We start from the raw sequence: 17,788 nt of genomic DNA, 5'->3' as shown, positions 1-17,788 counted from the left end.
CGTCAAATGTTGACTTACTGGGATTACTGATGAAAGAAATTTTTTATTTCGACAATCAAACTTTTAAACAAACACGTTTTTCTTTTCAAATGTTGTAGTAACTATTAATAAAACAAAAATGCCGACATGGTATCAAAGTCATCATGCAATATAATAATGTGCATTACTGTTTACTTCCGGTTCACGAGAATGACTATATCCGTTTTCATCCAATGGTTAAATTATATTTTTTTCTAGGTTTGTAAGATAGTAAGATATTGTTTTATTTCTTTATTTATGCGATTGAGTGCGTTTTCGATCGATACTTATCGTGCCTGCTTGATATGAACATTTGCTAGATGTTAGTGCTGATCATAATTTTATAAAGTATTAATAAATGATTCACATGCAGCACACCCGATATCATTAATAGACGTAAAGGTTCAGACATTCAGTTAAGTATTAACCTCAAGGAATGATCATATCAGGGCAGAAGGACCGAGTTACTCGAATTCCGCTTATCTCGAAGTAAAATTCCTAAGAAATTCGAGAAACCGAATAGTCTACTGTAGAATATAACGTAATATGGCACATCTAACATCTTATCTGTCAAAAACTTAATGTTTCTATACTCTTATGAATTTAAGTTGTTTGTGAGATGTTATTTTATATTTTTTTAAACCATATATTCAATATGAATATGTATATTTGACGCTTTCAAGTCAATAAAATGTTTTCATAAGTTAATTTCTTGATAGTTCAAATATTAGACAGTTAATAATCAGTTAATAGGCATGAATACGGGCGCGTAGAGCTCGCCTAAGTTTATGGGTTAAAGTGATACACGCAGGGTTGAACTAGAGTAAATTCGTGATTCGTCTAATGGTTTTAAGTTTTTGCATTGTTTAGCCGAACAACTGTGATCATAGTTTGCGTCCGAACTATGCCTCTAATTGTTTTCATTTTCACTCAATCGTGAACCACAGTGTGTATATAGAGTTGCAAAACGGTAAATATGATATCTTGATAAACAAACATAAATACAGGACAGTTTTGTGTAGTTTAAATAAACAAAACAACGCGAGGCATAACATAGTTTTGTAAGTAAAACTTTTTTCAATATGTTTGCAAATCAAAAACAACCGTGCTTTAATCATTATATTTATTTGACAAGTTACAAAGTTGCAATAATACATATGATTTATTTATTTCAAAATAGAAAGAAGGAAGAAGCAGTAACTGAAGCTTTTCGCTTCAATTTATCAGTAATACTTATTACAAAGGTGCACGAAATAATAGAAGAAAGACATAAATAGACGACATTACCTGACACAGACGATATGCTGTTTATTACACAAATGCTTTAGAAAAAAAAAACACATGCCGGGAAACCTATAATGAAATTAAATGTGTCAATATAAGGTCAATTTTAATCATTTAATTGTTGACTTTCATCAATATAAATATACAATCTTCACATACTCACAGTACTTTGTTTCATAGAGGCTATAGAAAATAATTAAAAATTCCTCTTTTTCAGGTAAATATAATCGATGATGAGTGATTGAAGCTGAAAATGGAATTGAACGGGATTTAACCATGTTTTTGAGTTATCATTTTAATTGTTGTCTTATTGATATTAAAGAAGAAAGTGAATTAAGTAGATGTTTCAAACATATAGATGTACTTTCAAACAAAGTGCGTGAACAATGTCAAAATGAAAAGTATCGTGTAAGCATCTTTCAACAGTCTCTTTACATCATGGTCAATTTTGTGAAATTGAAGTTTTGAAAATCATAAATAGTATACGTGCGTTCTCAGTAATAAATAATTTTCTTAGATTACATAAGATCTATATAAATGTAAATTACGTTAAAAATGGATAAAGCAAGAAGCACAGGGTTAAACCGATCTGACTTAATCACGATTTGACTTTACCACGATTCGACTTTATGACGATTTAACTTTATCACGAACTGATATTATGACTATTTGACTTTTTATGACGATTCGACTTTATGACGATCTGACTTAATCACAATTTGACTTTATGACGATTCGACTTTATGACAATTTAACTTATTTCCTTAATATGCATTTTTTTTCCTCAATTAAATTCATTTTGTATTAAGTTCGAAAATCTTTAAGTACCCAGGTTTGTAAAATTGCAAGATATGTTTACATATTTTAATAAATTTATTATAATTTCCTTTTAAAGAAACATTAATAACTTTAACTTCTTTGTGTGTTGTTATCAAGCTATTCTAGTAAAATATAAAACATAAAAAAGCCACATAAAATGTATCAATAAAATTTATTTTGGTCTCTATAACAGGTTGAACATATTAAACAACAATTAAGTAAACTAGAACACGAAAATACCCTGCTTAAAAAGCGTTTGGAACAAAGCAATATAGAAAACAATCGTTTGCGAAAAGAAAGGGACAAATTTAAAAATGTATCACAAGAGTATTGCTATAATCGGAAACATCCTATCAGTAACAACGAATTAAGCAAGTCCGACGAAATGCTGAGTGAACTGAGACTTCAAATAAGAGCCGACGCTAAACGATTGAAAGATTTTGAAAAAGAAAGTAATGAAATAATTTTTTCACTAGAAAAGAAATTGAAACATACTGAGAAAAATTTATTTCAACGTGGGCGGACAATACAAGAGTTAACCGAAAAGTTAAACGGGACAAAATCGACTAGAAATATATATACCGTCCAAAGGCATAAAGTAAACAAAGAAATGTGTAGATTAAATGAGGTGTTACAGCACACACTTTCAAAACTTCATGATACAGAGATTGAACTAGAAGAAACAAAAACCAGGTAAACACAACAACCATATTGTATATGTAATTTACTTTTAATATTATGTCGACTTTATTTATATTAAAATATATGGTTTACTCTATGTTAATATTAAGTATATAACCATTTCATTTATTTATTCATGGGGTAAAGGCTAAGTAAAGCAATGGGGGTACGGCTGACAGACAACAATCCAAATATTGCCGATTTGAGTGATAGAAATCGGCCAACAAAACTCGCCGAAAGATTTACAGAGCTTTATGATAATCAATGGACAGATGCGTTTGAATGCATATATAAATATTGTCATTCAGAGACAAAAACAATAGACATCCTTTTATATATACTTCAGGTATGCTATATTGTTATTTTATGATATTTAAGATATAAACGTTAAAAATATTTACCGAAACATAGAACAATGATTGATGTGTGTTTTTTTTAATTATAAACAAAAGTTCTATGGATATATTAAATTCAGTATGAAGAACGTTAATTAATTACCTACACATGCTTTTATAATATATTGACTTATTGCTCTGTTAGGGGTTTTACCAACACAAGTTTATTGTTATTAATGAACAAAAGTATATTACTTCTAATGTACACGAGATGTAATAAGGATAACGTGTTTGTTATCAATGAAAATAGAAAAGTGATTGGAGTGATTTGTAGAGTGCCGATAATTTTTATTTTATATTCGATTGCCGAAAAAGAAAATAATGTGGTAAAGATTGTAATAGACCGTTTCAATTTAAACGTAGGATAGCATGACATTCTGCCAATTCAAAGAACAGGAACAGATGCAGCAATTACAATGTGCGTTCGAACTGTCATACAAACAGGTAAATTAGCAGTATTACAGATAGCTCAAAATATTTATACACCAACGTATAATTTATTGTTGTGGAATAGGGCCTACAGGTACATACGTTTAAACGGATTAGTTTTCGAATTTTCAGTCGTAACGTTTAAGATAATTTTACCGTTTAATCGAAATGACCACATTGTCTTACAAATATCTAATATTGCTGTAATACGATTGTAATGGTTTTATTCAAGTAAATACGGAAAATAGGTATTTACAACCTCACACAGGCATTACGCGTGCAATATTGCTCGTGTTAACTGTTACTAGGTTTGTTAATATATGCTCAAACAGTTACTGGGGTTATAAATATGCGCCCAAACTGTTACTGGATATATAATATGTGCTCAAAACTGTTACTAGGTTTATAAAAATATGCTCAAACAGTTTACTGGGGTTATACTATGTGTTCGAACTGTTACTGGGTGTATAATATGTGCTCAAACTGTTACTGGATTATAATATATTGTGCTCAAACTGTTACTAGGTTTATAATATATGCTCAAACAGTTACTAGGGCTATACTATGTGCTCAAACTGTTATAGGTTTATAATATATGCTCACACAGTTACCTGGTGTTATAATATGTGTTCGAACTGTTACTGGGTTTATAATATGTGCTCAAACTGTTACTAGGTTTATAATATATGCTCAAAGCAGTTACTGGGTTATACTTTGTGTTCGAACTGTTACTGGGTTTATAATATGTGCTCAAACTGTTACTGGGTTTATAATATGTGCTCAAACTGTTACTAGGTTTATAATATATGCTCAAACAGTTACTGGGTCATAATATGTGCTCAAACTGTTAACTAGGTTTGTAATATATGCTCAAACAGTTACTGGGGTTATAATATGCGCCCAAACTGTTACTGGATATATAATATGTGCTCAAACTGTTACTAGGTTTATAATATATGCTCAAACAGTTTCTGGGGTTATAATATGTGTGCAAACTGTTATAATGTGTGCTCGATTATTTGGTTAATAATATTTGTTTGAACTGTTACTGGGTTTATAACATGACCTTGAACTTTTACTGGGTTTATGGCATGTGTTGGAACTGTTACTTGGTTTATAATATGTGCACGAAGTGTTACTGGTGTTATAATATGTGTTGGAACTGTTACGGGGTTTATAATATGTGCTTGAACTATTACTGGGTTTATAACAAGACCTTGAAATGTTACTGGGTTTATAATATATGCACGAAGTGTTACTGGTTTTATAATATGTGTTGGAACAGTTCCTGAGTTTATAATTTGAGCTCAAACTGTTAGTGGACTTATAATATGTGTACGAACAGTTATTGGGTTTGTAATATGTGCTTGAACTGTTAACGGCTTTATAATATATGCTCAAACTACAACTCGAACTGTAATTCTGTTCCTAATATGTGCTCAAAATGTTACTGGGTTTATAATTTGTTCTCGAACTGTAACTGGGTTATGATATGTGTTGAAACTGTTACTGGACTTATAATAATGCTCGGACTGTTATTTGGTTTTTAATATTTGCTTGAACTGTTACTGGGTTTATAATATGTGCTCAAACCGTTACTCGGCTTATAATATGTTCAAACAGTAACTGGGTTTATAATAAGTGCTCCAATTGTTACTGGGTTTATAATATGTGCTCGAACTGTTACTGGGTTTATAATATGTGCTTGAACTGTTACTGGGTTTATAATATGTGCTCGAACTGTTACGGGATTTATAGTATGTGTTCTAATTGTTACTGGGTTTATAATATGTGTTCGAACTGTTACTGGGTTTATAATATGTGCTCGAACTGTAACTGGGTTTATAATATGTGTTTGAACTTTTACTGGGTTGATACTATGTGCTCGAACCGTTACTGGATTTATAATATGTGCTCGAACTGTTACTGGCTTTATAGTATGTGCTCGAACTGTAACTTGGTTTATGTATGTGCTCGAACTGTTACTTGGTTTATGTATGTGCTCGAACTGTTACTTGGTTTATAGTATGTGCTCGAACTGTTACTGGGTTTATAGTATGTGCTCGAACTGTTACTGGGTTTAATATTTGTGTTCAAACTGGTGCTGGGTTTATAGTATGTGTTGGAACTGTTACTTGGTTTATAGTATGTGTTCAAACTGTTACTGGGTTTAAATTATGTGTTCAAACTGTTAGTGGATTTATAATATTTGCTTGAACTGTAACTGGGTTTATTATATGTGCTCGAACTGTTACTGGGTTTATAGTATGTGCTCGAACTGTTACTGGGTTTATAGTATGTGTTTCAATTGTTACTGGATTTATAATAATTGCTTGAACTGTTACTTGGTTTATAATATATACTCGAACTGTTACTGGGTTTATAATATGTGCTCGAACTGTTACTAGGTTTATAATATGTGTTGAAACTGTGAATTTATAATATGTGCTCAAACTGTTACTGGGTTCATAATATTTGTTCAAACTGTGGATTTATAATATGTGCTCGAACTGTTACTCGGCTCATAATATGTGCTCAAACTGATACTGGGTTCATAATATGTGCTTAAACAGTGGATTTATAATATGTGCTCAAACTGTTACTGGGTTCATAATATGTGTTCAAACTGTGGATTTATAATATTTGCTTGAACTGTTACTGGGTTCATAATTTGTGCTCAAACTGTAACCATCATTTTAATTGATATACGAGTATGTTACAGAAATTAAACAGCCAACACAGTTTACAATCTCTATGTTGTCTTTATATATAATATAAATATATTTAATAAGTTAATTGATTTATATGATACAAGTGTAATTTGTCACTGATAATACTCTTCAGATTGTTTTATCTCATTCAATTTAAAATATTTTTGTTCAATTTTGACCAGGTACACAGAAAGTGTTCAAATGATTCACCAAAATCTTTAAAAGACTGTAGAAAAGCATTATCATCGTACGCCATGAGGAATTTGTATGAGGTAATCATTGATAATATCACTAAGAAATCACTGTAAACTGAATATTGTTAATTATACAGAAATAATATGATATGAATATACATATTTTTTTATAAATTTTAAACTTTGCTTCCTGAGTGCTACGTTTTTGTTAAGTTCGCGCTAAAATGTATTAAAATCTTATTAATGATCAAATAATGGTGTTTTTATTGAACCGTTGTATCACTTTGTAAATGTTATGACATATTTCTTTTTTGTAGATGTATATCTCGCATATTAAAGATTCTGAAGATCGAGTCCTAAATAAAGCGTTGGAAATTGGTTTGTTTACTAAAGAATGTATTGAGTTATGCTGGCTAATGGCGGTTTGTTATTATTACATTACTATAAAACTTTATGTAACACGTTAGTGATAAAACAGATAATATTTATATTTTGACAACAGAAATTTACTTTTATTGATTTATTTAACGTATTCATCCCTACAAATATGATATGAAAATGGTCAAATTAGCTGAAAATATACGAAAATATTTTTTACATAGATACAAGACCCGCCAATTGTATTTGCTGATGAGTTAAGAAGAGGATGTAACTTTGATACAAACTTATTGAAGCCTTATACCACCAGTGGTACATTTGTTGATTACATTGTGTGGCCGGCCCTACTCTTGTATAAAAATGGACCAGTTTTGGTGAAAGGTGTAGCACAGGGCTACGGAAGAAAATCCGACAATCAGCAAATGCAGTTTGATAAATCTAAAGATGATAATGTCTCACGGTTGAGCAAAAGTGAAAGGAATAATGATTCAAGGAAAATGAACATTGACAGAAACTCACAAAAAGATGAATCTGGAGGGTTCTATTTTGCAAACATACCAGGTCAAAGTCATTTTAATACAGCCAAAAGATTTAGTGTCTTTAGAAAAGCAAGTCACATTCCAATTGGATTTGATTTGGTAAACACTGAGTTTAGCAAAACAAATAACGATACATAGAACAAAAGACACGTGAAACGTTAGAAGTTCTGTCTCTAAAAATAAGTAAAAATGTAGAAAAAACAACAAACAAACATTGTTGGGAACAAGAGAAACGGTATGTTATAGACAAAATAAGAATACAGTTAGAGGGACATGCAAGTGAAAATTGTCTAAAAATATGGCGAGCGTTAGTAAATTGGATGACAATTTACAATACATTTTACATTGTAATCCTCTTAAAAACTAATCAATAATGTTTCACACATTTAAACATATGTAATAACCTTGCATACTCTATTTTGCATCATCTGAATTATGTATATGTATTCATATAATCGTTTACATTTGTATGATATATTTGTTTTGTTTTCCTGTATTTTTCCCCAGATTTAAGGGTAATATTTATATTTAAAACAGTCAAAAATAGACCACCCTACTAATCAATCATGTATTTATTTTAACAAATCAGTGCATTTTTAAAATTCTTGATAGATGGTTAGCCATTTCTGTCAAATTATGTTATTCTTTCCTGTATAAATAAAAGGAACACGACCACGCCACTAGTGTATCTTTAATAGATAACTGTTAATCCAGTGATAAAATGATGTAAACTTTATAAAAAAAGCCGTATAGTTGTAACAGTTGTAGTTGACAACCGAAGTTCTTCATGGTAAAACTAATCAATGATATCCACATATAAACCATATATGTTATATTTTTGATTCTTAAAGATTGTTCAACATGGCATTATTCCTGTGTTGGTGATACTATTAGTTATTTATATTTGACTTTATCCTAATTGGGTGGTTCCAGTATTCCTTACATGAGTAATGTTTAATCACCCTAGGATATGTTGCCGGTTTTTTTAGTTTGCCTTTTGACAGCTATCTGTGATATGCAGGCTTCATTACATCTGATCTTTCTCTAGTTCCGCCCATTGTTTTTTCGTTCAGGCCACACACATTCTTTTAAAGTACCTAAGGGACCTTGCACCGCTTTTCAAGGAATGACACTCGCGTGTTGCATTGAAGGTTCTTAGTTAACCACCGTATAAACACATCTGTTATTGTTGGTTTTTGTTTGAAGCAGCACCACAAACTTTACGGCAATTTGGCAAGATTGTATTTGATTAAAATACCTTTATTTGTTGCAATACATCATAAACAAGAACAAAACTCGGCAATAACACTGGCGACAGGATAAAATTCATTATGATAAATGATTAATGGACTTGCTTTTGTTTGCGGGTTTGCTTACTACTAGTAGCTTTCTAAGTCCATATCATCAATTCTTGTCAAATAAAATGTTGACTACAGAAATTTTAAAAAAGATGAGCGTAAAAATATTTGTATGAATATTAATATATAACCCGACTGTTACACTAGACCAAATAATAAAACAACAAGTTGTATAACCGGGATATATAACAGGTTTTGCCTGGTGAATTAATTTGCATGATACTTTAAATATGAAAATAAAGTAAATTTTCTTGCGTTTTTTTTTTCTTAATGGCATAACTCTCGATTCAAAGATCAAACCCTCACAAAAGAAGATAAAATTTTATCGCAATTAAGACAATCACTATAACTTTGAATTACTTTAGTTGAGAAACGTTAGGGTAACCTTTGAACGTCTTTCTTTATCCCGATGTACATCTGCATATAAATTAAAACAGTTGCAACTACTTTATTTGCATCGTATGAGACATAAAAAGAGAATATTTTTGTGTACTAAGTTATATACATGTATAATACGAGAAAGTGAGAAAACTTCGTGCTCGTGACAATATTGTAATGTTGTCTTTACTTAGTGTGATCCAGAGCATATTCACCAAAGCAAACAAATATTCTCTTTCATGAAGTCGATCTGAGCTAGGAAGCTACAATGGTATCAAATCTTTTACTCTATGCTTACACTGCATTTCTCTGAGTCAAAGAAGTCAAATATCTAACAATATATTGACCTTAACATTTGGAGAGAGTTATTAATACCGGTACATGTAGTTTCGAAATCTTAAGGCTTACAAATTTATAATTACTTAGAATTATTAGGAAATAAATTAATCAAAACCTTGTTTGCATTTAAAGAGTATCTAACATATTGTCTAGTGTATTTGTAAGGCAAATATCAACAGTGATAATGATTAACATGTTTGGAATAAATATAACTTGATCCATGTTAACATGGCCATCTCCCGCCGAATGTGTTTGCTCATTGGAAGAATGTATATGAAGTAGAGCAGAATAATTCAATTTTAAGAGGTCTTTTGGTATTAAAAACTGATGGCTGAAGTGATTACTGATTTGAGACGTATATGAATACTGATGACTGAAAATAACAAAGAGCAATAACTGAAAAATAATGCAGAGTAGGTTATCATTCTTGAGTGCTGCACTCCTCTTCAATGAGATCCATCCACCTATGAAGTTTCAAGTTCGGACGGACGGGTACTAAGTTATATTTTGAGGTTCAAGTGAATACCTTATATAGTAAATACTAAATGAGTTACTGTCTGGACAAAAATTAGCATGAAAAATAATAATGGGCAATAACTAAAACATTATGAAGGGTAGAGTTATCATTCTTGTGTACAGCATTCCTCCTCTATAAGATCTATCCACCTATGACGTTTCACGTTGACATCTCAAAGACTTTTGAGTTATGCTCCACTCAAGAAAAAATAAGTATTAAAAATAACAAAGGTCAATAACTCAAAAATTATGAAAGGTAGAGTTATCATTTTTATGCTCTGCACACCTCCTGAGTGAGATTTATCCATATATGAAGTTTCATGTTGATATCTCAAAGGCTTTTTTAGTTGTGCTCTAGACAAAAGAATAAGTATGAAGAATATCAAAGGGCAATAACTGAAAAATAATACAGAAGGTTATCATTCTTGAGTGATGCACTCCTCCTCAATGAGATCTACCCACCTATGAAGTTTCAAGTTGATACCTCATACACATTTTAAGATAAGCTCCGGACAAAAAGAATGAAAATAACAAAGGGCAATGACTCAAAAATTATAAAGGATAGAGTTATCATTCTTGCGCACAGCATTCCTCCTTAATAAGATCTATCCATCTATGAAGTTTCAAGTTAATACATTTTGAGATATACTCCGGACAAAATGTTGGACGGACGGAAGACATTTTTGAGTTATGCTCCACTCAGGTGAAAAATTAAGTATGAAAAATAACAAAGGGCAATAACTCAAAAATTATGAGGGTAGAGTTATCATTCTTGCGCTCTGCACACCTCTTCAATATGATCTATCCACCTATGAAGTTTCAAGTTAATACATTTTGAGATATACTCCGGAAAAAATGTGGGACGGACGGACGGAAGGACGAAAGGAAAGACGGACGGAGACTATTTCTACATCACCGCCGCCTTTTCGACGAAGTATAATAAATCAAGACAATAAAACGAAACAAAATTAGATCGTGGGCAAACCAACATAAATGTAATACTTGATAGCAATTAATGTCTATGATTGAAATGTAGAGAATCATAAAATCAATAAACGCAATGATTATTTTGATAAATACTGAAACTTGTTCACTATTTCAAAACTAAACCACGTAAAGTGTATAGTTAGTATGTTAAAAAAGCAACACCGGAAGGTTGTTGTCTTGTTATAGCTATTTAACAAAATTTGCATTGATTGTAATACTTCTATGTAAATAAACCCATTTTTCAAATGGTGTAGCCATTCAAATACAACTTAATTTTAAGTTAAATGCAACGTTAATAACATAACACTTGTTTGAGAGAAATTAAAGATCAAAACTGAGTGTTTGTATTGAGCCTGTTTTCCTGTGGCGGGTTTTTAATATGAGTTCTGTCCCACCAAATATAAATATTTCATCAACGGCATTCTCATCAGCCTTTAACGTACAATCCATTGGAACTTCAACTTGTCCAATTACTTCACAGTCCCTATCAGTAGTGTATATCGGATCTTGTTGCTTTGATTTTACAACTTTAAGGACAATTTTTGGCTGGTAATCATCAACAGCTTTTCCGATTCTTGACACTTCATGCCCATTCACAATTTCTTGACCAATGCCTACTGCCTTCCAAAACAAATCCCGGCATAATGGCCCGGCATCTGTATTTACTAATTTTTTACAAGAATGCTTGGTTTGATTAAATGGAGCAGCAATTTCAAGACCATATGTATAGCGAGCAATTCTTGATGTAACTATACATGGATTTTGTCCAAACAGAACAGCTCCCTTCAGAACGGCCAATCCGCATTCTGGTGGGATAATAATCTGCTTATCAACAAAGGTATTTCTAAACGTCTCCTGTACGAAAGGACTTTCGGCAAAGCCACCGACAAGCATGATTTTGGTAACATTTATCATGTCTTTTTCTGACAAAATGCTTTTAATGTGTAAAATGACTTTATTTATGGGTTCCTCGAAACATCTCGTCAAGATTGCCGAATCGATTTTTAATTTATCTCTTTTCCATTCAATCTTTTTATCAAATTGAACTTCCACATCTGAAAGAGACCTTTTACCACTTTGTTCATAAGCTTCTTTAAGGCTTGAAGGGGCTTTGATGGTAATATGTCTTTCATTGATTGTCCTTATATTTCTTTTCTTCGTTTCAAAATCTCTGTTTATTTCTAGTATATCTTCAACTTCCTTTTGTTCATATTTTTTCCAAAGGTGCGGACCCAATATATTTTCAAGGAGTTGAATGAAATTCTTGTCCACCTCAGTTCCTCCCCAAGCACCACCGGTAGGTCTATGTATCTCTAAAAGAGTGTTGTTTGGTCTTTTTTCATGTACGGTTATATCTGCCGTTCCACCTGAAAATAATTACACATTTACTGCTAGTGGTTTTTCAAAAGTTTTGCACTTTCTTACGTTAAAGCCCCTAGCAAAGAAAAAAAAAGAATCAGTAAGCTTGGTAAACATGGTATAGCGAAAATATTGCAGACTTGATTGAATATGTTTCCTTATTGCGCTTTTCTTATATACATTAAAGATGAAAAAAATAAATTGCTCTTTTTTCACCAAATTGTCTCCTTTTTATTCACAGAAATAGACAGTTTTAAATTCACAGTTTTAAATTAGTTATTATCGCCGAAATACCAACTCATTTATTAATATAAATTACTATATATTTTCACGACAAATTCACAGTTTTAAATTAGTTATTATCGCCGAAATACCAACTCATTTATTCATATAAATTACTATATATTTTAACGACAAATGAACTGTGCATGTTCAGCACTAGTCTTGTATCACCAATCATTTACACAAATCCATCTGTGTACTTCATTTCTGTGAGAATTTAGCAGTTACTTTATTGTATGTCTATAATGTTTAATTAATCATTAATTGTATAAAAATCTACCTCCTAAATCAACAATCATGTATCTAGTACCAACGGAAGAAATACCAAGTATGGCATTATCGAGTTCACGGCGAACCTCTGTGTGAATTCCTTGGCACCAGATGGATGCAGCCTCAGGTTCGAGTGCTATTGTTAGTTGATTATTAGGTATACCAGCCTGTGATGATAAACGTTTGTTAAAAAAATAACACAAACAACAACAACAAACAACCCCACAAAACACACACACACAAAACTCCTAAAATTGTAAACGTTGTTGACTCATAAAATGATCCTGACATTAAATATAAACAATTATTTAAATATTATGATATTAGATAATATTTGAATGTTAGAATTTGCTAATAATGTATTAAACAAGTAATATTGCAATTGTGTACGCATAGAATTACACCGTACATCATTTCAAAGTTTTTTTGACCATAGAACTATCATCTATAGCTACTTGTCCATCATTCAACAACAATACCTGTTTAGCGGCTTCTCGCATAAAAGTTTTAGCCATGTCATTCCAAATGGCTGGAACTGTCAAGACGTAATTTACATCTGTGTCCTTCACGTTGGTGACTCTATTTCGAACAGTTGCCATAAAACTTTCCTTCAGATATCTTATAGCATGAGCAAATATTACCAATGCTGGCATTTTCTTTCCTGATACATCTTCAATTGTTGTAAAACGGGTCAGTTTCTATAATTATAATAAATGGTATTACAGCAAATAGTGTAAGATACTTATCTCATTTGTTACACAATAAAATATTCATATATAGTATGTATCATATCAGTACAATAGAAAAAGATATATCATTAATATTTGACATTCTTCCCGTCTACAATAAGCATGTATACATGCACTGTCATCACAATATTAGATGTTTATGCGTTTATTAGGAACATATTCAAACATAATAAATTATTACGCATAATTATGTTATTACATTTTGACTCACTTGATTCACTTACAATGATTTTTTGAATTCCATTAACCATAGCCAATACCAATATGTGTATGATCTTTCATTAACAATGATAATGTGACTTATACAATCATCAAAGGTCATTTAATTTACATAATCGGTATTTGACGTTTTGACTTCATACGGTGGCACAAAGGTGACGTGTGTGAATTTTAGTTATATCTCCTGCTAAGTTGGCTAAAAAACAAGTTTACTTTTTGTCGTGGACAAGGAGTATCTTAAATTTCGTGGCCACGAGGTTACTAAAAAACAGTTATCTTCACGTGTTAGTTAGTCGGCCGTAATACGAAACAAACCACCAATCGATCACAAAACAAAGAGCTATAGTCAAAATTAATGTCTGATGGGCCTTGGAATGTGACTTTCTAATATGATCCTAAAGACATATTCAAAGTGAATATCTTTAGTATTTTCAAAGGTTAATGTTGCATGTAAAAGTAAGTTGTTAAGTTTAAAAAATTCATAATATATATAGTGTATTCTGATTAGTTAATTATCTCGTGGCCTCGACTTAGCTATCTCGTTCCCACGATTTAGTATCTCGTGGCCACGACTTAGCTATCTCGTGGCCACGACTTAGTAACTCGTGGCCACGACATAGTATCTTGTGGCCACGAGATAAATAAAAATACACACATGTCACCTTTGTGCCACCGTAACTTCATGATGTATACACAGGTATAATTTGTATGATCCACATTTCTTTATTTATGTAATATGTATACATTTATAATTCAAATGCTTTGTAAACAATTACGTTTTGACTTACATGGTCTTTATACTATAACAGTAAAACCCATATTATAAGTACACAATTATTTCGACTTATATGATATATTTATACAGATATATTTTGAATCATATGACCCTTACATATTAAACAATTAAATGAACCTTTATACAATAATATTTAACTTACTCGGTCATCAAACAATGCCATTTTAAATCTTTGGAAGAAAAACCATCCGCTATGTTGTTTCTTTTCTGCGAGTGTTGCAAACATTGTTTCTGCTTCATAACCAAAACTTTTAAACTCTTTGTTTGGTGTAAGGAGAACACATGATGGTGTTTTAAGCGATCCTAGAGAAGCACTGCCAGCGAACCATACTTGATTTGCATGTACCTTGTTAGGCTCATTACGAGTAGAATATGCCCAGCCACTGTATGTCGTACCTAAATCTATGGCGGCTAAAAATAACCGAGTATTTGTACTGATATCCTGTGACATAGACTCGGCCATTGCACCTGGAAAATAAAAGCAGCATTTTCTCGGATTCCGTCTAAATTTTAGTTTGTTTTAAATTAGGTTGTAATATGTTTATCCGAAACATACTAAATTAGTATTTACAAGTTTATTGCGATAATATAATATAATATAACATGATATGATAATATATGATATGATATCGTATGGTATGGTATGGTAAGGTATGATATGATATGATATGATATGATATGATATGTTATGGTATGGTATGGTATGGTATGGTATGATATGATATAATATAATATAACATATAATAATAACATGATATAATATAAAAGGTTGTTAAGTAAGCACTGACTGGTATAACGGCTAGTTATATGAAAACGCATGACTGTACAAAATACACTGGAGAAACGGGCAAATATCCAAAATTAGTTTGTATATTCAAATGACCGTTTAATGTATCTACCAAATAGCACAGACACTTGGGGTTTGGAGCTCAAAACGCCTTTAAAATCCAAATAAAATGCATATTTGTCAATCCCAGCACATGTACTGATCATATATATCAAAAAACTTAATATAAGCCGTTTTGAAAAAAAATCATATTTCAACATCTATAATAATACACAAGATAAAAATGTTTCGCCGGAAAAAAATCCGCAACCCCTACCGTCATAATACCCATGTATTTTTATTCCATTTCCAATATTTTTCACATAATCCTTTGAGTCCATCGACACAGAAATATAACTCTTCACGATGATGGTCAATTTAAACTTCAACGGTAATATAAACACGCAACAGCCGAAATAAACATCAATATTATCGCCGTTTTTTTCCAACTACAAAATCTTTCGATAAATTCAATGGACCAGACGGCTATGAACGAAGCTATCCGATTATGTGGCCCCAGCTTTGCCGTGTGCAAAATGCGCAGCGCTTTTAAGTTTGGGAACCACATAATCGGATAGCTTCAAACCCCAAGTGCCAAATAGTATAGCCGAATTGTTATTTTAGGATGATTTCTGCTTGATGGGAGGGATTTAGTTTCCGAATATTGAAAAGGTTTTTCCGATGGTGTCCTTTATGTTAAGGCGTAGTGATATCTTCCAAGAAGCAGATATTTATCTATGCTTGTCAAGATGAAATAAGCTTACATAGCTTTTCTTGATTCTCATGAGTTCCATAACAGACTAAATATATTTTGACATGCCTTGAGACAGACGTTATCAAGGTGTCTTTATTATCTTACCATGTCGCGTTAATATGTGTCAACATGTACATGCCGAGACACATGACATCTAGGGGGTCAAATCAAGCTTCGATACTGTTATATGAGCATAGTAGCATAACATAATCATAACTGAAGGTAATAAATGTATATACTTCACATTAATCATAGTAAAATGTATGAAATCAATATAATACGTTTATATCAAATACACTTACCTTAATACATACATATGTAATAACATGGAAACACCTACATATTTGCTGTCACAACATTCAATGATATAATTCTTTAACAGTGTCACCTACATATATAAATATAATATGAACTTAAAATATTCAGCAATTAACTTCCTCTTTCGTTTTTAAAGTTCAAGCCTTGAAGATTAGCCTCCCTTTATAGAAAATATATGGTACAGTATTTTACAGTCTTAAATCAAAATAAATGACGGTATATGATGCATGATTTAAACCTTAATGATTTATAAAACAGAAATCGTTTAAAAACTAATAATGCTTCCTAAGTCAAGGAAAATGTTTAGTTTAAACTGACTCAAACTTCAAACACATTGCAGACTGTAGTAAGACAAAAATATGTGTACATAATCAACATTTTAAAAACTTACTTTCTACATGTTATATAAATTCACGTATTCAGTGAGCCGTGCAGTCAGTGATTGAAAACATGCGTCGGGGTACACATTTTTATTGCTATTAAAGATATAAAACAAGTTTAAGTCGAACACTCATTCGGTCGTACCATTATGGTAAAGTAGGTTGAGCAAGTCAGTCAATTTTTACATTTTGCATTTTTACTGCATCATAGAAGAATAAAAATGGTTATAGATAGAAAATCCGAGCAGCGAAAAGTGAATAGATATGAAATTCGGTTTTCCAGCTCAAACCTGTAATTGTGCACATGTTTTGAGTATGTTTTTTATTTACATGGTTTGTCACGTAACACTACATTTTTGGATATTTAATTTACTGATTTGAACAATTGAAAGTTAAACATATAACGATTGAGCAAAAAATATATGAAAATTTATGATTTTTACGTTCATTTAACAAACCTAGTAGTAACATTAATTTTATTCTATTTTAAAGGTCTGAATTCCGTTCGCCGCATTTTAATAATTTGGCTCATTTGAATATTTCTATTGTCAGTCAGTCATTTTCACCGTAAATACCGACTCTGTTGACCTAACTCAGTCTCATGCGAATGTATGTAAAGCTGAATGTTCTCGAGTAGCATTGTCTGTATGATTTTCAAAAGAAATAAAGTCAGTTATTTAAAAAAATCGAAACAGGGTCTCTGCACACTAGTACTACGCTGAATGAACAAAATATTAATAATTGATTAGGTGGTGAAACATTTAGGCGATAAGTAGTATGCTTTTATGTAACAATTATCGACATCCCTA

General features: G+C 31.5%; 3 protein-coding genes across 4 annotated transcripts; 1 reads left to right on the top strand and 2 right to left on the bottom strand.

Annotated features, from left to right (window-relative positions):
• Positions 1 to 1,621: 1,621 nt before the first annotated feature.
• Positions 1,622 to 9,908, top strand: LOC132730042 (uncharacterized). The gene is made up of 7 exons (XM_060715890.1): positions 1,622 to 1,710; positions 2,315 to 2,814; positions 2,950 to 3,148; positions 3,561 to 3,641; positions 6,520 to 6,609; positions 6,849 to 6,953; positions 7,134 to 9,908. The coding sequence occupies exons 2-7, from the start codon at positions 2,507 to 2,509 to the stop codon at positions 7,584 to 7,586; spliced, it is 1,236 nt and encodes a 411-aa protein (XP_060571873.1). The 5' UTR covers positions 1,622 to 1,710; positions 2,315 to 2,506; the 3' UTR covers positions 7,587 to 9,908.
• Positions 4,234 to 6,321, bottom strand: LOC132730043 (adhesive plaque matrix protein-like). Its single transcript, XM_060715891.1, has 4 exons — positions 6,310 to 6,321; positions 5,248 to 5,392; positions 4,966 to 5,008; positions 4,234 to 4,447 (listed from the first exon to the last, which is right to left on the bottom strand). Exons 1-4 carry the CDS (start codon positions 6,319 to 6,321, stop codon positions 4,234 to 4,236), a joined length of 414 nt encoding a protein of 137 aa, XP_060571874.1.
• A 1,104-nt stretch (positions 9,909 to 11,012) lies between the features above and the next one.
• LOC132730041 (heat shock 70 kDa protein 12A-like) lies at positions 11,013 to 17,009 on the bottom strand. 2 transcript variants are annotated; one of them, XM_060715889.1, is made up of 5 exons: positions 16,991 to 17,009; positions 14,844 to 15,169; positions 13,417 to 13,635; positions 12,948 to 13,104; positions 11,013 to 12,393 (listed from the first exon to the last, which is right to left on the bottom strand). In XM_060715889.1, the coding sequence occupies exons 2-5, from the start codon at positions 15,162 to 15,164 to the stop codon at positions 11,348 to 11,350; spliced, it is 1,743 nt and encodes a 580-aa protein (XP_060571872.1). In that variant the 5' UTR covers positions 15,165 to 15,169; positions 16,991 to 17,009; the 3' UTR covers positions 11,013 to 11,347. The 2 variants fall into 2 exon arrangements, with proteins under 2 accessions (XP_060571872.1, XP_060571871.1); XM_060715888.1 differs by lacking the exon at positions 16,991 to 17,009 and adding an exon at positions 16,584 to 16,752.
• Between the last annotated feature and the right edge of the window lie 779 nt (positions 17,010 to 17,788).

This window comes from Ruditapes philippinarum, unplaced genomic scaffold (assembly GCF_026571515.1).
Source record: "Ruditapes philippinarum isolate M1 unplaced genomic scaffold, ASM2657151v2 ctg2757_1_1_1_1, whole genome shotgun sequence".
NCBI lineage: Eukaryota > Metazoa > Mollusca > Bivalvia > Venerida > Veneridae > Ruditapes > Ruditapes philippinarum.
The sequence above is the reverse complement of the archived record's forward strand: the minus strand, read 5'-3'. Positions and strand labels throughout refer to the sequence as shown.

Excerpts from the sequence above, each read along its gene's own strand:
- LOC132730043 (XM_060715891.1), bottom strand. Across the intron at positions 5,009-5,247 it reads TTATTATAAACCCAGTTACT|CCGTTAACAGTTCAAGCACA; the intron begins GTTTGAACATAT and ends TATATTATAAAG. Across the intron at positions 4,448-4,965 it reads TACAAACCCAATAACTGTTC|TAACTGTTTGAGCATATATT; the intron begins GTACACATATTA and ends ATTATGACCCAG.
- LOC132730041 (XM_060715889.1), bottom strand. The coding sequence starts at position 15,164 with ATGGCCGAGTCTATGTCACAGGATATCAGTACAAATACTCGGTTATTT. Across the intron at positions 13,636-14,843 it reads TGGCATTGTTTGATGACCGA|AAACTGACCCGTTTTACAAC; the intron begins GTAAGTTAAATA and ends TTATAATTATAG. Across the intron at positions 13,105-13,416 it reads TGCGAGAAGCCGCTAAACAG|GCTGGTATACCTAATAATCA; the intron begins GTATTGTTGTTG and ends TTATCATCACAG.
- LOC132730042 (XM_060715890.1), top strand. The coding sequence starts at position 2,507 with ATGCTGAGTGAACTGAGACTTCAAATAAGAGCCGACGCTAAACGATTG. Across the intron at positions 3,149-3,560 it reads TCCTTTTATATATACTTCAG|GATAGCATGACATTCTGCCA; the intron begins GTATGCTATATT and ends ATTTAAACGTAG. Across the intron at positions 3,642-6,519 it reads TCGAACTGTCATACAAACAG|GTACACAGAAAGTGTTCAAA; the intron begins GTAAATTAGCAG and ends AATTTTGACCAG.